Genomic DNA, 19,979 nt, shown 5'->3' with positions numbered 1-19,979 from the left:
GCTTTGACGAGGTCCGAAGTCGGCGCGTCCAATCGGCCCACCGCTGGCTGGCCTGCGACTGCGCCGTCGGCTCTGAGCGCGAGTCACGCCGCCCGAGAACGTTTATCCCGTTTCTGCGAATTGAGGGGGCACGAAAAGTCTCGGCGTTTGTTTTTACGAGTTATTTGAAAAAAAAAAAAAAAAAACTGTTTCTTTCTTTTTTTTCCTGGAGACAGACTGGGAAGGGGGGTTTTGTTCATGATCTACATTTCAGCGTGGTAATGGCAAGGTGTCAATGAGCGGTGAATCCTTGTTCGTAGCGGTTCCAACGAGCCCGTTATTAGCCGTCGGGCCACTCCCAGGTTAGCAAGAAATCAAGGGTTTAGCATAACTGACACGTGCAGGTTTGGATCTTGGTCGGGAGGGGGGGGGGGGGGGGGTCAACGGAACGGCCTGCTCGTCTCCATACCACCGTCCTGAAGACCACAAAATAAACAAAATACGAACTTCAATTCCCCCGTGCCTGTGGTAGCGGTACGAAAACATGCATAGCTTTGCCATCGCCTCCTCTATTTTGAGAGAGAGAGAGAGAGAGAGAGAGAGAGAGAGAGAGAGAGAGAGAGAGAGAGAGAGAGAGAGAGAGAGAGAGAGAGAGAGAGAGAGAGAGAGAGAGAGAGAGAGAGAGAAACGTTTATTGAAACAACAGGGACGGGGTAGGGGAGAAAAAGAGTTAGGAGCTGTGGGCGGCTATCCTATTCGGTAGGCCGCGCGCCGCGGCTGCCATCCTCGCCCGAGAGATCAGGGCCTCCTGGTCTTCGAGCTGGCAGCTCTGCAACGCGCACTCCCACTGCTCAAGGGTAGGGGATCTGGGTGGTGGAGGGTTGGCGGGGCGCGTCCAGACGAGATGAGCTGTGGTGTTAGGCTCATCGCATTGGGGGCAGTTAAGTGGGTAGTTAGTAGGGGATATGTGGTGGAGATGGAGGTGATTGTAATAAGTGTTGGTTTGAAGTCGGCGCCAATTGCGGGTGTCAGCGGTAGAAAGGAAAAAAAAATACAGGAGGCGGTGGCTTTGCACGCGTGATGTATTTGAGCACTATGACTCAACCAGCGCAGTCAGGAAGCGCGTCAGTTTACCCTGGTCATCGAATTCGCTATCCAGCAGAGACTGAACAGTTGGATTTTTTTTCTTCTTCTTGGGAGCTTATTCTGGCTAATCCTGTGGTTCGTCAGCCATCAGCTGCGGCAGAACACGTCGACGGCTGCATAAAAACTGACATCGCGGCCTCCTGCTCCCAAGCCAACTTTCGTGGTCCGCTTTTTCTGGTGGGGCGCGCCGGTCCAGGCAGTGTGCTTGGTTCGATAGTCCTGATACGCCCACACGATACAAGCTATATCGTCTTTGGTGTTTGCCGCGAGCGGCAGAAGTGTATCGGGACGAATGAAGTGGATGTCAGCGCGGCCGCGCTGCACGGGGGGCCTCATTTGGCGCGCTATCGGTGGCCATCGGGGCGCTCCCTCGACGACAGGGAAACGTTCGCGGGCCGCTGCGTCGTCGTGCCGCGACCGATGGGCGACCACGCTGCGGGCGTTCGTGGTTTTGTTGCTGTTCAGGAAGAGCCCGGGGTTCCCAGGAAAGCTTCGCGGAAAACTGCTCGTCGTACACACTGCGCCCTCCTGCCCAGTGTGCGTGCTTTGTAAAAAAGTAGCCCGCGCTTTTCGACCGTGGCCGGCGCGCGGGTCGCCCGCCTTGTATACTTCCATGGCGTGTACACGGGTTGCGCAGAGGCTGACGAGCCCACCTTTGTTCGCCGCATGCAGGGAGAGGTAGTGGTCATGAAATTGCCGCGTTTCTCCCTCGTTGCGCCTGACCCGTGCCGCCGACTGGCTGCTGCAGATGCGGCAGTCACGACCGCCGGCCGCCATCGAGGATTACGTTCGACCAGTAGCGCCTTCTTTAATGTCCGTGGATTCGCGTAAACCGGTTGCCGTCGTAGGCGTCCTGCCGTACAGTGTGGACATGGATCTGTTATGTGACCCCCCGTAGCGTCGACCATTTTCATGATTAATCCCTGCGAACGCACGAACGCTGACCTCCAAAGCGGGTCGTCCGACTTTCTGCAGTTCAAGTATTGAATTTTAAAGGGGGCACGCGCTGTCACGGGCCACTGCGCGTGCCGTTAATTCTATTACATGGCGCCGTGCCTGTACACTAGTCATCGTGAAGGCGCTGGAAGAAGGCCACCTTCAGCAATGGGCTGTCTTGCGCTGAACTCAAACAAAGGCCCCCGGGGACCGCACGTAAACGCTTTGGGGACATTTTTTTTTAATACTCGAGGTATTTCTTGGCTGACCACTGGAGTTGTGGTGATGGGTGTCAGTGGTAAGCCTCAGTGATTGCGGAAAGCGGTCGTAACTGTCGTTCTGCTGGCAATACAAACGAATTACATCGTCTTTGACAGCGTCTAGACCACGCAAAGCAGCGTCGATCTGGTTGCGGTATAGATAGCTTTCGCCTCGTTTAAAGAGACTACGTTCGCGGCGTGGTCGTGTTCCCACCGAGCTGCATCGGCAGTGGGATGGAAGCTTTCAGCGGTATAGCCCTGCCATACGGATGCGCTTTACTCGAATCGAAGCGGTCACACGCGGGATAGTTGCTACGCGACCGGGCCAATCCCGCGACCGACCCTCGGAGGGAAGAAGGGGACTCACGCGATATAAACGCACAAGGCGACCCCACCCATGCTGCTACGTGCTGATACGTGCCGCAGAAATGGCCTTCTAGGGGGCGCTGCTAATCAAGGCCCAGTCCAGTTCCCACGCGCTGGTTCGATCGGTGTCATCAATTGTCTGAGCACACTGCACGGTAACAGGGGGACGTGTTGTTTGGTACGAATTTCAAGAGCGAAAATTCGGACAGGGAGCGAACGGGACAGTCCCCTGTCTGAATTTTTGCGCTTGAAATTCGTACAATGGATTACCAACTAGCTCGAACCCACGCGGTTGTTAAGGTGTTGTGTACCGGAAGCTGTGATTTGAGGCATGTCTGTCCTCGACGAAGTGTAGATGTGTATTTTAATGGCGTGAGGGCACCTGTAATGTCAAAAAGTGCTGACAGCCCTCTCAAAGTGGTAAACCTTAATTTCCTTAATGTATGGTGTTTCGAAGACATAATTTGTTAATTACTGCGGCAAGGTTGCGTGAAGTGTTGCCATTCCGAAACGTGTGGCCCGCGCGAGGGGCGACCTTGCAGGGTGCACCGTAGTTGCGAGTTGTGTTACGACCCCGCATATCGCGCATTAGGGCTGCTGGCCAGGCAGCAGGGCCGTGCTGCGCCGAGCAGCGCCGTAACCCGGCCGACCCCCGGGGGCCTTCCTGGGCCGGCCTCCGAGCAGCAGCAGCAGCAGCAGATGCAAGGCGCAAACCACTCGCGTTCCCAAAATAGCGGGGGGCCCTTAAAGAGACGCGGTTCCCCCTTGGCGGCTGTGTTAGCGAACAATGGTGGACGCGCGAGCGTGACGCTGTCGGATCCCTTCGGGTCACGACGCTGTCCGCCGGTCTGTCTGGCCGCTGCTGCCGCGACGGCCACGCGTCGCGAGCTGAAATCGGCGTCTCGAAGGCCACCATCGAGGAGGGCTCACGTGAGAAAGCTCCCCACATCGTCGTTGGAGACCGAGGCTGCGTAGCGCACGCCTGCCGATGTACAAAGGGCTTTCTTTTCTCGGCGGGCTGCGCACGCCCACAGTCGGGTCTGCTGCTGCTGCCATCGCGTGGAGGCAGGAAAGTGCGCAGGACTCGTCAGCTTTGGGACCGCCGGAAGCTGGCTTCGACCGAGTTGCAAACCGCGGCTACCGTTCGCCCCGCTGCAGCCAGCTGCAGCGCGGCAGTGCAGACGGGCGTTGCGTGGCTTGGAGATATCTTTGCCTGCCGTGTCTCGTCTTCTCGTGTCGCCTTCTTTGCCTTAGCTAAGCCAGCGGGGAAGGGGTTTTGGATGAGCCGGGCACTTCGTGAACAGCGGGTATTCCGCGTTCCCCCTCCGCTTGAAGTGGAACCGGCAAAGCCGCGTGCGTGCTCAGCATAACCCGCTGCCGAGCTACTTTCCCTGGTATACGTCGCCATGACTATGTAGCACAGAGGCTGTTCTGTGAGGCACTTGTTACCTGTACTTGTCACCGGCAACGCCCGGGCTCACTGCGCCTCTTCGCTCTCAAAAGCCTCCCGGGCATTCAACTTGACACGGCGAGCGAAAATCGGGCCTGCGCGCCGCGCATCCGGAAGGGAGCATCCGAGTCGCCGGTGCGTTGCCGTCATGGCTTGCTACCCGCTGTTACGGCCCAGCGGGACTGCGTGCGCGCAGGCCGAGCCGCGGCGTGTAGAAGGGCTGGTTATTCTTCGCGTCTTTGTGCTCGACGCCGGCAGCGGGGCTTTCGTGCTCCCGCGGCGGTTCTTTTCTTTGCGCGCATCATCGTGAGCGTCGTGACAGTCTCATTTTGCGCAGAACGGTGCTGTTCCTTTCAGTTATGCAAGGAGGGCCGCGCATGGAGCGCCCAGGGTGGCGATACACTTCTCGCCTGGCTTCGGCTGGGTCTGGCTGAGCCGGCACTTAGCCCGCGAAACAAGGCACGGAGAAAGTGGGGCTGGCAGCGGACTTGTCCAACTGCGCCCTGGACGGTGTGCTCTTCCCACGGACCTCGTGCGGTCGCGTTTCTCACGGCGAGCCGAGCCTGCGTGCTGACCACTGTTGGCGTTTTCCGGCGCGTGGACCGCGCGGCTGCAGCCGGCTCGAACGATGAAGGCGCTTCGGTTGGGAGCGAAACAAAGTGTGCGGAAGTGAAGCCAATGTATTTAAAATGCGACGGGAATAGCTGCAGCTGTGACCGCGTGGTGTCTGCTGTTCGCACTTCGCCGCTCGTGAGCAGCCGCGGGGAGCGAGCTCTCCTCGCCCAGGCCTGCTGCGAGGTCTCTAGTTTTCGTTCGGATATTCCCGTGTCGCCAGAAGGCCGAGTGCCATGATGGCCGAAACACTCGCTCTGTTTGTCCTCTTCGGTGAGAGGTAGCCCGCAACGGTTGTCTTGTACCAGTCGTCGCCCAGGGGTGTAGGACAGCATGGACTCGGACAAAGTGTGCGCGAATGATATGGTCCCGAGTGGAAACCGGACAAAATGGTCCCAGGTCAAGCCTTTGGCACCGTAAACAGCGATTACTTTGTAGATGAGTGATCTGTAGCGATTACTTTTTAGATGAGTGATGGAAATAGCGGAATCTTGCGAATGTTTTAGCATTATTTTTGAAGTTTCAAGGTGTTAAAGGAGACTGCAGCGGGATGGCAAGGCATTCATCATGCACATACTGCACGTTTTCATGCGGGTGTAGGCCCGTTCGTCACATGGTCGTCACACTCAGTGGCTAAGGCGTTGCGCTGACGAGGTCGTGGGTTCTATTCCCGACCGCGGCGGCCGCTTTTCTGATGGAGGCGAAAAACAAAAACGCCCGTGTGTACGAGATTTCGGCGCACGTTAAAGATCCCCAGGTGGTCAAAATTAATCCGGAGCCCTCCACTACGGCGCGCCTCATCGCCTGCGTTGCGTCGGCGCGTTAAACCTAACAATCACTTGGTCGTCACATCCTCAGCCACAAGCTGAGGATGACGCGATGCGCCCTTTTGTTTATATATCCGGGGGCGACTGCCGAGAATGGCAGACCGGCAGCGCGTGCAGACGCAGATCGATGCTGGAAAGAATCATTGCAAAAGAGAAGCTCGAATTGAACGTATCACGCAACCCTCTTTTCCCATGTTGATTGGCATTCATTGCTGAAAAGCCTCGGATCGACAGCCGGAAGGAGAAAAAATAAAAAAGGAGGCTCGAATCACATGACTTTCACTGGCCTTTCTGATTAGCATAAAGTCTTCGAAGCCTCAACCATATTTTTCCGCTCTGGTGAGCGGCTCGAGAACAGCCAAGCCGCCCGGGAACAGAGGGTAGTTAATCGTCACCCCTCTTCCAAGCACCTGGCTTCCCTCCTCTCTTGCTGGATGCCGCTTTCTTGGCGCCTCTAAACTCCCCCTTTTACTGGATTCAACACAAAAGATCAAATTACCTGGCTTCTTTGGGACGAACACCCCCCGTGACAAATCCTCCCATGAAGATGTTACCGGCCTATTACCAACAGGCCTATGCCCAAAGGCCATGTGACAAACGGGCCGTATCCCGGCTAGTGCAGCTAGCATGAAAAAAAAAAAAAAAAAGAATGATAATAGTAACGAATGAAAAATAAATACAAGGGAACATACCATCAGTTACGAACTGATGTGGGTGAACTGATTAACCGCAATAATTTGCACCAAATTGTCCGGGACCATATTGGCCGGATCCCGTCTCCCGGCAGCATCTAGCTTCGTCTTTGCCGTGACAGTAACAGTATACTGAATGAGCGCATTTTCATGCGTCCTTCGGCATGGGATGTAGACGTTCTGCATCGAAAACATTTCTTTCTCCCCATTTTCTGGGCCATGTGAAGCTGTCAAGACTCACAATCCCTATCGTAACTGAGTTAGCGAAGCTGGCTCCGGGGAAGATTTCCAGCTGAGCGGAGCCAAATCCCCGCAGTCGCTATAGTTACGCTGGCGTTGACTTCTTACCCGGAGGCGTCACGGTGCTGTCATGTACGTGAGCTAAGATATATTTAGTGCGAAAGCACTGCGCGCTTAGCAAACTGGATTTCGCCTTTGCATGAAGCCTTTTCTTTAGCACCTAGTGAACAGAAGAAAAGTCCGAGGGCACAAGCACTTATGGGTTGTGAATGCGAAAGCATGGATGTCCAGTTGAACGCCCTAGGCACCTTGCTTCCTCCCCGCCCTGTCGAAGGGCTTTGCAATCTTGCCCCGCTTGGAAAGGGCGAGGGGGGTGGGGGGGAGGGGGCTTTGCTTTGTGCTTTCGAATGGCTTCTATCCGTCCCCTACGCGTTTCTCCGCTGCTCGCTCCGGCCGCTGTGTTGATGGCGATAGAGAATTTATCTGCTTGTCTACTCGCTTGTTAGGCTGCGTTCTTCCGCTCTCTACATGTGCTGTGCACTGGCGTGTACGAGCACCTCTCACTACTCAGTGTGGAACGCGCAGGCAGGCTTCACCGCGCACCGTTGACACCCCTGTTCGGCTGGGGGGAGATTTCAACGTGGACGTCTCCCGGCCCGATGCGACCTGACTGCTGCCCTCCGTGGTCGAGTAGTTTGGGCTGGTTTGTTACAGTAAGACGCCTACGACGCGGGAGAGAAGCGGACAAAACTGGAGTAAAACTATCCTCCAAGTTTCATTCAGCTAACTAGCTAGGAAGTATGCTCAATCGCAAATTACAAAAAAAAAATTGTTTTGTTTCGTGCACTCCTTGCACTGCGCCAAGCTTCGATGGTCATCCTTCTTCACAGAGTGGAAGGACAGTGATTTTTGCTCAATGGGCCATTTGAGGCTTTCGCTACGCGGGGCCGGCGTCTAACCTGCCTCCTATCGGCTGCGAAGCCGATGCCTTACTTTGCCACGCCGCTAGTTGTTCCCTATGAGCAAAGCGTTGGACGTTATGAGATGTCTGCATAGCGCGCGTTGCGACAGAAAGCTGCCGCCTCGCCTTGTGCGTAGCGACGCGTGCTTGCATATGCACGAAATAACGGAGAAAGGGCATCGAGATCTTGTCTGAAATGTGGAACAGTTTCGTCGTGTCGGACCCATGTCATCACACACAGCACACATATCCACATATGAGGTGACCGAGAAGGGCATAGCCGATAGCTGTAAGGGCATCTGCGCATCGGCCAATACCCACGTACGCACGTATGACGCATGCCCACCATCAAACGACATCGCGAGTGCGAAGCATGCAGTCAGCAACCGGTCATTTGTTCATTACTGGATGTCACTCGTAGACGAATACGGGGTATCCAGCGTCTGGGCTTTTGGCCAACTTGTGCAGGCATTCCCCGAGTTTTGAACTTCTCATTGCGTCGTAGTTAGCTTGATGACGCAAGACTTTCCCCCAAATATCCAACAGCTCCCATCCGGAGCCATTGTTTATCCCCGAATTTTCTTCCCGCACCGAGCTTTGCCGTCACTGTGTAGCCATCCCGTTAGTCCACCTGTTGCCATTCCCCCGCATCCTGTGTGTGTCGACCAAACTGCAGGGGCTTATGATCATGCTTGCTTCCTGTCACCTAGCGTCAGGCCTAAATTCTCGTTTGCACAGTTCTTTGAAGGCAGGGGTTTATCCAGAATTTCGATTTTGGGAATGTGTCAAAATCCTCCTGGAAGGTGGGGAGGGGGGGGGGGGGGGGCATGTTGGGGGTTGTGTATAAATCCCTGGGCGCGGTGCTCGTGGTTGTGAAATATTTTTTTTTGTTTTTTTTTTTTGGGGGGGGGGGTGTATAAGTCCCTCTTTTGAAAAGATTCTGGGAGGAGGTGGCTGTGCACTACGGAAGCATGCGCACTACGAAGGCAAGACGTTATTTCGACTCGTCATCATCAGCCCGTTCATGTCCACTGCAGGACTAGGGCGTCTTATTGCATGGTGTTTCGTCCAACCATTCCTGTCTTGCGATGCCTCGGTGCACTCTTTGCTCATTTCATCTCTCCATCGAGTTAATCGATTTACTCTAGCGATAATCGCATGGGACGAGCAACTGCTGCGTTCTAGCGCAGAGCAGCCTGTGGTCCAGCTTCATTGGCGCACCCAGTATGACCGGCCGTGTCTCAAGGCTCGCATGCTGTCCGTCCAGCTTCCGCGGCACCGTATTATGAAAGCGGTTTCTTAAACGCTCGGTTCAGCGGGGGCCCAGTCTGGCTGTGCCCGGTCGAGGAGCACAAAGCGATTCGAGAGCGATCAGCTGTCGTGGGAGCCCTCCCGGGGCGCTGGGAGAGCCGCTCCCCGCGCAGCCTGCCAGCACAGGGCGTCCTTCGCTGGGCGTGGCGTGCGCCTGTTCTACTTTCGCTCCCGCGCGCGGCCTCGGCCGATCGGTTTTATTCCGGAATCTGCGGTCGCTGCGCGCCGTTGTCCGCCACTTCTCATCGAGCCGCGGCGGGCCACCCTTTCCACGCGTTTCCGGGCGTCACGCGCGTTCGGGTGCGCCTTCCCCGCACCAGCGGCCAGTCGCGCTGCCTGATCGGCCCTTATCGCACCGTGTTGGCAGAACGGCATCGGGAAGCGAAATTAGGGGAGAAAGTCGTCCGCGTTCCTGGAAGAGCTGGACGCTGCCCGAGGTGGCAGGAGAGGAAACATTTGATCGAAGTCCGCTTTTTCTAATGTGGGGCAGGAAGCTCCCAAGCAGCGGCTCTCTTCCTCCTCTCCATTTCCACGTGTAACACGTGTCCGCCAGTGCTTGGGCCGGATAGGGGCGGCAGCAACACGCGTGCTCTGCACCCGCGCTCTTCAAAGTCGATCAATAATTATTCATTATGAGGTGGGAGGTTTTTATAATTTTTCAACCGAAGCACGGCGGCAAATGCAGTGCCCACGCTGATAAATCCAAGAATTGCAAAAAAGACTGAGAACGAAATGGTCTTGATCTCATTTTGCAAATGTTGCAGAGGAAATTCACTGCATGTATGTTTCTAAATGTACTTTTACGGTTGCATAACGGACATCCAAGTACGAACATGGAAGTGGTACACCCGATCGAGGGACGGACGTTCACTTGTGACAAATTTTAAAATTGGTTGTAAAAATTACAGGACTGTTCAAGCACTGCTCTTCTATAACAATTTTTGCAAGGCAGTCTGCTGACAGTATATGGGTACACAAAATTTCGGTAAAGCGAGTTTAGCTTCACTTGCATGGTCATGTAGGTGCATTGAATTAATGTTAATGCCTATTTACAAATAACTGTGTGAAGGTTAAAAGGGCCATGAAGACAGAATACAAATTTGGTTCATTTGAAAGATTGCCTCATTAGGATAACACTGATACCATTTTTGATCCAAACTTCCTTAAATAAGCTATATAATTAGGAAAAAAGAGAATGGCCATGCGACTCACTAACTCATTTCCCCAATTAGAACCTATGACATATTATGGGCAGCTCTGCGATTGGATGAGGTCTGCAAAAGCAAATGCACATTATGCAGAACGAGCTATTTACGCTTAAATTTAAGGCATATTCTTTTTATAGCAGTAACAATGGTGAGGTAAACAATTGGAGTTACAAATGAACATTTAAACATTGAAGCAGCAGTGCGTACTGCACGCTTTGTTATAGCTGCACAGCAGTCCAGCACTTTGGGGTTGTCTCACACAAAACTGTCCAATTAGAACGCTGTCTTACATGACCCTGTTTGTTGAGCATACCCAATGTTTCACGAAACGATTATCAACCGTAACAAAAAGCCAGGTGCAAATCTGGTCAAAAACAAAGTGAGTGCTTTACACTGGGCCTGAGTGGTATTGTGGCGCCATCTAGAGGACGACAGTAAACAAAGCAATGAAAGATGTTTTGCCATTCACTGCAGCCAGCTAGTCAACATACTTAACATTCATTTCAAATACCTGTCCTGAATACGTCATCGCTGACATCACGGCACACACAATTCAGCGGCAGAATCAAAATTTTGACTTATATTGTGTAATTTCTCGGTCAGAAAAGCATCATTTTTTGCCGGAAGTGTGCTGGGGGCACTATAAAACACCTGATCTTTCGAATAAAACAAAATTGTATTTTGTCTTCTTGTTTCCTTTAAAGGTTAATATGAGCATGAAGTGTAACCTTTCAATACATGCCTGGAAAATATACCATTTCCAGATTCCAATGGGACGTACAAAAGGGCTACAACCGGATGCCCTCAGCACATTTGTGGGACATGAATCAGCTCTTATATGGACACCTACATATGTCCACTACAGACAAAACTGACGTACTGATGTCCAGTGGTGGCATGGGCCAGTATACTCTTCACAGCACACACATTTTTGTGCTGTTACAATAATGCCAGTCACCTTTTCATGACTTGGCACATATGAACTGTTTTGGAACAAGACTGTATCCACACCATTTTTTCGGTGCTTACAGAGACAAGGGGAGGAGTAACCAGAAATGCATATATGTGTATTGTTAATGCATTCAATAAAGATTTGAGCAAAATCTGTGGAGGTAGTCCCCTTCTCCTTCTCCCCCCCCCCTTCCCATGTTGTAGTCACCAATGGTTATTTCTATTATGTCACAGGTTATAATGAAGTGCTGTCACAGATGTTATAGCATCAATGCCAAGCAAGTCTTTTTACCTGCCTTCTTGGCTGTGTGTTGGCGTATTGTAGGACGATTTAGTTCAACCCACCAGTAATTTTTAAGAGAAATCTGACAGTTCAAGAAATAACGTTTTTTTGAGTTGGCGTTAGGCCCAGGCAGACATTGTTGGTGGCAGAAAAAGGAACTTTATATTATTAATTACAAAGTTCCTAAATGAGGGCAAGTAAAAAAAAAAACTGCAGCCCTTTAAAAAATTTGGATTTTGGCTTGTGGTTAGATGCAAATCTGCAGGTTTGGACATTAAATGCATTATTAGTGCCCCACGTCGGATATTGCATGCCCATCATCAAGTGCGTAATATGACATAGAACACTTTACCGGCACTGTGTACTTTATGAATGCTCATAAAGTATGAATGCTCTCTTTTCTCTTTTGCAGTGGAGACGTCCCGGACGAGGCTTGACGACTCAGATTCCACACCACAGCCTAGGAGGCGCCTGATAATGGCCGACATATCCCTTCATCTGTCATCAAGCTTTGATGTATGGCTCCACACTTTTACCACCCTTTTCCCTAGAACGTTTACTAAGCACTCCACCAGTCCATCGGGTGGAACTTTGGCTTTAAAAAAAATGTTGAGAATAATGGCCAAACCTTGTTTTGTAATGTCCTGTTGGTCTTTGGCCCCATTTGCTAAGAAGTGGAAAGAAAAAAAATACGCCAAAAGTAATTTGGGTTTTGACATGTCTAGGAAAGACCTGGTCAATGTAGGCAAGCTGAGCTCTTCTGCATTTGGTGTGCTGAAGAAAAACATGTATACAAACATTTCTTTTTTAATTGGAGGCTCATGAAGAGAATTTTTCCCCCTATTCAATCTACAGTTTTTAGGCTGTATTACTTTCTGAAATTGGGCCTCCAAAAGTTATCCTTCATTTTGAAGGTGTCAAAACTGGGGAGAAAGTTTTTATTACCATCCTCAAAGAATTTTTGTTTTATTAAACTGGGGAGAAAGTTTCTATCACCATCCTCAGGGAATTTTTGTCTTATTAATTAGAAAATAAATTATTAGCAGCAACCTTGAGACACAAAAATACTTTTGAGCTTACCTTAATGTTCACTGAAAAACTTGTAGCAGCACGAATACAAGTTTTTTCAGACTTTCACCATCTCTGAAGGCATCTTTAGCAAGTTGTCACTTTTGTCATAATTGAGACTTGTCCAGTTTTTAAAAATGATGACTTTAGGGAATTTCCTGTTGTTTGGTCGGAATTCTCCGAGGCCTGTGCTTATGTTTTGGCCATTCTCTTCAAGCATGCAGATGCTGAGCGCTCTTCCAAGCAAGTTTTGTGCAAGGCATCAATAAAAAAGAATGGAATTTACAAATCGTCAAATAATTATGTGGGGACAGTTGCGGTCAAGATTTAGGAGCGCGCTGAGATGGTGTGTTGAGCAAACTTTTTTTTTTTTTCTTTGTCAGGAAATTGTTTTTAGAAAGCATGATAATGCCTACATGAACAGTGGCCAAGAGTAGTATCTTCATGATCATGCTCCTAATTAAAACTTCATCAGAATCATAATTATCATCATGATGGTTTTGAAAAAGACTAATTAGGAAAATTCCTATGTGTAACAGATTTCGGTAGGCATTGAGGGAACTTTAGGAAATGGAGATCGATATGTAGTTTTCCTAGTCCCCAATGGGAACTTCGAATTGATCGTAATGGGACAAACAATCCTCAGTCGCAAAATCAGAAGCACACTATAACCAGTTTATCATTGATACAAAAATTGAACAAAATGGAGGCTGTCTACTACAAAAAGGCAGAGCAAGAAACGGAGATAACAAAAACTACTTCCTCTAATCCCATTTTTTTACTGAAATGCATCTAAATCACTGCTGCGAACAAATCTGCCAGTGTTTGCAAATTCCAACTCTACCTCGTCACGAAATACACATCAAAAGTGTACCCAAACATATTTTTTTCTATCATGTACATGAATTACAGCTGCTAGAAGCAGCTCATTTTGCTTCTTTTTTTGTCAGAAATAGATAGTATTTGAGGTGTACACGTATATATAACCTGAAATTGCCTGTGGACTGCCTTCGCTCCACTTCAGCTGTTGGCCGTCGGCCTTAGCTGCGCATGCTAATGTATTCCGGACTACTTGATCCCACGAGCGTCCCAGAAGCAAAGCTCGCTGGAGTTTTGTTGCAACGTAAGTAATAAGAAAAGTGCACTTGCGAGCACTTGGCATTGTACATCGTGAGTGCCTAGTAGATACGATTGTAATACTGTTTTTCACTTATCTGTTGAAGGCTGACTGGTCAAGAAAGTCTAAACTTTTTTTTTTTTTTTTTTGAAAAGGCTGAGTTAATTGATGGCCTGGGTGGAGTACACTTTTATTGGTTCCAACCATCCCGTCCTGCTTCCCCTCAGTCGGCCTGCACTGTTCGCTTGCAAAGCTCCGGTGTTCGCATAATGTGCTGGTGGGGAATTTGTGCAGCCTCTGACGAACACAGGCGAGATGTGGGGAGAGGGATTTCCCAGGCAAGGCTTTGAAGGAGCTGTGGTGACTTTTGTGCAGGATGATGACTTGGATGACACTCCAACATCGCCGATGGCCGAGCAACCTCATTCGCTGCCTCTGCAACTGCGGCGCACCCCACAAAGGCCTACCAAGCTGGAGTGGCAGCAAACGATGAGCTGTGGTATGTATGCCATTCCTTTGGGTGTGTGTCACGTATTCTTTTAGCGACTAGTAGTGAAGTAGACTGGGCTAGTTAGTTGCCACCACAGAAATTGGTAGAAACTGTGTGGGTATAGAGACCTCATGTTCAGTGGTGGGTTCTTTGTCTGGTGTGAGCAGTGCATGGTCTTGCTTTGAATGTGCTGTTGTACCTTTCCTTGGGTGCTGTGTAGCACCAGAAGTCGGAATTTCCAAGTTGATAGTTTAGTCTGTCAGGATCAAAGCACTTCGATGCTGCGGCTGCAAAATTAGATGAAATTTGTTGAGGTTATTTTTCAATCCTGCGATTTTCTTCCACGATTCCATCTTTGTGGGCTCACAAAATCACATCTCAGCCCAAATTATGTTCTAATGTGTATGTGCATTTTCCGGAGTGGTTTTCTTGTTTAGATCAAAGATCAAATTATTTTCCCGGAAAAAGTATCATTGAAAGAGTAACAGTATTACAAATTGTTTTAAAATATTATTGGCCTACTTTGTTTGACCTGTCACAGTGATAACATATACCGTACAATGCGTGTTTCCGAAGTCAGTAGCCAGTTTTTCCTTTTGCACCTCTTCTCTCCGATCTAGCAGGAAAGCCTTCCCAAATCAATCAGTCGATCACTTTGAAAGCCCCTAAATACATGGTGCCATCACAGAAAAAAAGTCTGGTGAAGAAAAAGCTTTCCTAGTGGGACCGATGGCATTCTTTCAAAAAAAAAACTCATGGTGGCCAGAATAAAGTACTTGCGTTGTGTTCTCCAGGAAGTGTGGGATCCATCCGGATCCAGACATCACTCTTAAAGGGACAGGCAACCGATTTTTGTCGAGTATATGTTCTCCATCCCAAATGAAAGGGCACCTAACGAGAAACGGTTTTGCTGATAACGCCCTAGAACTTTTTAAATGGAAATTTTTAGATCTGCGAGCCGTATGTGTCCTCCCAAAAATAATGCTAGCAACCATGACATACAGTAGTGCAGGAACATACTTTTGTCTGTATGCGAGATGAAAAGCGATATTTAAAAACTCGTCCCCAGCTTTAAAAAGTTTGAATTGCAGGCTTTCCTATCCTTGATGTTTTTTTTTTATTTTTTTTTATTCACTAGTTTATTTTGCATGAAGGCGCCATCTGTTGGGTTGAACCATAGGTAGAATCTGGCTTCACGTTGTGAATGTCATAGAGTTTCATACAAATAACTAGAGGGGAAACTGGAGCTAGTGTCAACGCGAACATGGCAGCGGCGCTTACGCTTCAATGGGAATGATGGGTAGTTGAGGAACCAGATTGCGTAGGATTAAAACGGGCTTATGGCTGCGCAAATTGTGTTTTTTGACAAAAAAGCTCTTATTGCCCAGTTCCCCGTTTATAAATTACATGGCAAACAAGAAAGTTAGTGACGAAAAACTGGTTTTTTACAAAATAAAACGGCGCGTTTAAATAAAAAGCAGACGCGGAGTCGAGAAGGTTTGTGGAGCAGGTTTGCCATTTTTCGCCAACTACAGCAGGACGCGGACTTCTTTAAAAACTACTTGTAAAAGTTTCGGCGCTGATGGTTTATAATAGTAAGAGAATTTTCGTGCTCATAAGAAAAAAGAAACCGATTACCTTTGGAGAAGTTATATAGTGACATACATCAAGCTTCGTTCCTATCAGCCGCCGGTGCTGCTGTTCTACGCCGTAGGAGCCGGCGTTCGCACGAAAGGTGTGGCTGTTCCAAGTGATTCGTAACCGTCGTCAGCTTTGACCAGCTGTGACAATGCATTGGTCTGCCGAATGAGCAGCGCCGCAACTCCTAATTAGCAGACAACTTCGCCGCACAGAGCGCCGTCATTTGTGTTTACATGCTCACTGTGCGGCAATGCATTGATAACCCACCCAATTCACAACTCTGGTTATAAAACATTCCACTCAGGGCGGCGTCAATGCACGCGAGGCATGCAGTTCAAGGAGAAACGTATTTTTGATCACTCCTCCCAACACCCCGCCTAGGCAAATGCGTTCATGTAAATCCAACACGAAAACGAAACTGCCTGCAATTCATAGTAAGTTCCGCGAGCCATTGAACGCCAATCCGAATCCACAACTACCCATCACGCCCATTGAGGCGTACGATCGCAGCGCCAGTTTCCCCTCTAGTTATATTGTAAGAAACTCTATGGTGAATGTAGGCAGTTCAATTGTCCCCGGGCGCGTCCTGTTTTTCAAGTTGCCGTTGGCGTATTTGGAAACTGAAATCGAATCTTTCGGCAGAATCCTCAAAGCTCCTTCACTGGGTCTCTTTACTGAACGCTGCCATTGATTTTTGGGCATGGCGGCTCAGTTAGCCACTCTGAGAGCAACCCAGCGGCGACGGGCGGCGTGTCTTAAAAATAATGTTAAAAAAATACATATACAACTTAAACTTCTACAAATACTTGTGTTCAAAGGTTTTCAATAAGTGAATAAATGTTTCAGCAGTCACAGTAGCTGCTAGGTTTGCAGGTCACATGACCAGGACACATATTGTAGTGTCGTTTCTACACTACGAACCGCCACCCTTCCGATTTCAGAAAGTTTGGTGCCAAATTAAAATTGTTTCTGGCAATTTGTTTATAGATTGCTTGTGGTTACCGGGCTATATAAAATGCTGGCTTTCATTTGGGATAGAGAACATATACTCGACGAAAATCGGTTGTCTGTCCTTTAATGGCGTTTCGATTCCTGTTAAAAAGGAGCGCAGGCTTAATATTCGATAATAAACTGGCATTCATCCCACATTTGAGACAGCTGAAACAGAAATACCTAGAAACTATGAACATTCTTAAAGTCCTCTTGCACTAATCCTATGGTGCGGACAACCAACTCCTCCTGCCTGTTTGTATTGCCTTGGTAAGTCCTCACTTGAACTATAGCAGTGTCGTGTATAGGTCAGCAACAAAAACGGCTCTGAAAATGCTCGACCCATTGCTGCATTTGGGGCTTCGCCTTGTGTGTGGCACTCCTTGCACTAGCCTTGTCCAAAATCTGTATGTAGAGTACGTGCGATAAATGGTCCCTACATCACCAGAGGATATATATAATAATACATGGACTTGCACTACGCCTAAAAAATTCTAACCATCCTTTTACTTTGACTATAATAATGCATCCTCACAGCAGCTCTTTTTAAATCGTCCCTGCCTGTCGCACTCAGATTGAAAAGAAGCTTCCAAGCTCAAAGTTCCCTTTTCAGACATGCACAAGACACCTGTCATTGACGTTGATCTCCGGCTTGTGTCATGCAAGCCGTCCTTTATGCAACCTAACAAAAACAGGGCACCAAGAGTAGGCAGCATTTCATGTTTCTGCAGGAGAAGTGCCAGTGTGCAGAGTTTCGCAGTAACATGTCAAAAACTGCTACCGCTGTGTCTTGTGCTGTGCATGGACCAAACTTTCATGTCTGTAAAACGAACTTTCATAACAGTATATTATTCACAGCAGAAGAGTACAATATTGTCTTAAATCACATTGTCCAACATCAAATTTTAAAGTCCATCGTGTACACGGACTCTCTTAGCGTCGTTGTACACTCACTTGCATCCAGAAAGCATTCTAAAAACTATGTAATAAATCTTGTTCTTAAGACTATGCCTGCATATGCATCAAACCTGGAAATAACTTTGTGCCGGGTTACAGGCCACTCTGGGATTGCCGGGAATGAGACGGCGGTCAAATGGCCGCTGCTGCTTCACTCACAAATACAGTACACATGACAGGCCCCTACACTGACTTCAAGCAACACATTAGACAACACCAATTACACGTAATAAAACCACACTTGGGACCGTACACCACTGACACAAAACAGATACACAGAAGTCGCTTTGGCTAGGCTACGGATAGGGCACACACATGCAACACACTCGTATCTTCTCACGGGATCTTCCAAGACCCTTGTGTAGCAGGTGTGGAGAGGTCTTATTTGTAGTTCACATCTTAATTACATGCAAGGCACTCAACACCACACGACGCAAACATTTTCCTGAACTATGCAGACAACACATCTCGCTACACCCATCATACTTCTTGTCTGACAACCCAATGTTTTCTATTAAGCATGTTTTTTAGTTTTTAACAGACTTCAAATATTTACAGCTCCTTACATATTGTCAGGTTCGAGTGACAACAATAAATTAGAGAAGAAACTCTTTAGACGAGGCTATATTTGTATACCCCTAAAGCACAACAGAATGCACACAATGAACAGATACAAACGAAAGTGCAACACGGGGCTGCGAGGACGCGGTATAGAAAACAGGAATTAGTTCAAATAGCAGAAGAGTCACAGTCCGGGAACTAAGGAATGAGACACGGTACGCAGTGATTACCGACACCGGTCGAAGTAGCCTTGAGATGTCCAGGTAGTGTGTCGTGGCCGCGGTAGTACAGCGCGCTCCGAGATCCCGTCACCGTCGTGGGGAACGCAGCTCTCTGGAAGCGCCGCTGTCGTCACCGATGCCCGGCGCGACGACTTGCTTGTGGAGAAGATGTCTTAGAGGTTGTTCTGGTGGAGGACCTCCTGGTGCACGGCACGGGTCCGGTCGCCCGACCGCCGCGCAGCCCGGTCACGCTCCACACCTCCTTGGTGTTCTTCTTCTTCTCGGAATCGCCTCTGCCCGCCGGTCGCTGTCGCTGGCCGCTCCTGATTGGCTGGTGGCCGGCGCGAGCTCGTGCCGTGGTCGCGAGCCTTCGGCGCCGTAGCCAGTGTCGATGACCTTTGAGCCGCATGCCTTGCGTCTTCTTTGTTGTCGTCTTCTTCATCGTCATTGTCTTCGTTTTCACTCGTGACAATATCATACATCATCATCCTGGGCCTATACACCCAGCCATCTTCATTTCCTTTTGTTTAGTTGTATATACATTTGCGTCAGTGTCATTAAATAATTTTGTCGTTGGCGCTCTTTGCCCTAGTTAACCTTGCGCCACTAAACACCAACCATCATCATCATCATCATCATAAAAATACTAATGCATTTCCCCATAGACCAACTGCTCGACCGAAAAGCTCTGATAAGATCACTGGATACACGGTGCATGCGTAAAACCGAGCTTCCATTGTGTCAAATTGAAAATCGTGAAAAAGGAATGGTTCTAGATAAGAGAGCACACACGTCAATCATGAAGGAGGAGGCCAATATTATGCCTTTATCTCATAAACCACGTATCAGTATACATTTATATAATTCGTAGAGGCATTTACTCAGTGCGCAAAAAATCGCCGCATGGGTTTGTTCTCTGTTTGCGATTTGGGTCTGTGAATGATTGACGATCGATTGGATGCACTTTCAGCCTTCACGCTTCTCTCCACTTTCTGTAGGAAGGGATGGTAATTTTTATCAGCTTCGGCCCAAAGCCAATTTGCTTTTGATGTCGCAGCTGTTGAGATGGTCCACATGTGGTACCTTGATTGGGATGTGGGGTGTGTGCTTGCGATTATGGTAGACTCGTGAATTATCAGTTTTAATTATCAGTAGTTCTCGTAAATATGACTTGGGGCAATGTACCAACTTGTGTTGTAATAAAACATTCACATATATTTAGTAATACAACATTCGAGCACAATACTGAAGTGCTATTCACACTTCGAAAAAAGAATCACAAATGGATGACTGCTTTGTCTTTGCATGAGAGTCCAAAACAGGTTTTTTTCTTTCTTCCTCAATCCTCACGCGGTTGTTGGCTCACGCAGTTTTGCTTTGACATGTGTATGCAGGCAATAGGCTGTATTTGTGGCTATTAGTGATATAAGAATGCAAATGTGCAGCTAGAAGCGACAGATGCAACTTATATTTTCCACCAAGGACAAGCAAAAAGTACAAATTAACTGAATTTACATATGGAGAAGTTTGAATGAAGCAGCTTTAAAATGCATCGAAAACATAGTGGGCCAACCAAAATTTTGAAATGTGTTGAATTAACCGAAAGTTTGAATTATTGTGAGTCTACTGTATTTGTGCTTTGTGATGCATATCGGCGCATCAGTCTAGAGATTGTTGCTCTTGCCAGCTTGGTTGTGTTTTGAGGATTCTGT

The 19,979-nt window shown here is 48.7% G+C and overlaps 1 protein-coding gene across 1 annotated transcript in view; it reads left to right on the top strand.

Moving 5' to 3' along the window:
• The window catches only part of Spir (spire type actin nucleation factor), a 246,504-nt gene that overhangs the window by 211,136 nt on the left and 15,389 nt on the right, over window positions 1-19,979 (top strand). The window contains exons 9-10 of the mRNA XM_077686600.1: window positions 11,635-11,738; window positions 13,783-13,906. Of these exons, the coding sequence (XP_077542726.1) occupies window positions 11,635-11,738; window positions 13,783-13,906 (228 nt within the window). The remainder of the gene's footprint in view (window positions 1-11,634; window positions 11,739-13,782; window positions 13,907-19,979) is intronic.

The sequence above is a fragment of the Haemaphysalis longicornis genome, unplaced genomic scaffold, assembly GCF_048455015.1.
Source record: "Haemaphysalis longicornis isolate Haplotype H1 unplaced genomic scaffold, Haemaphysalis longicornis Haplotype H1 scaffold_1, whole genome shotgun sequence".
NCBI lineage: Eukaryota > Metazoa > Arthropoda > Arachnida > Ixodida > Ixodidae > Haemaphysalis > Haemaphysalis longicornis.
The sequence above is the reverse complement of the archived record's forward strand: the minus strand, read 5'-3'. Positions and strand labels throughout refer to the sequence as shown.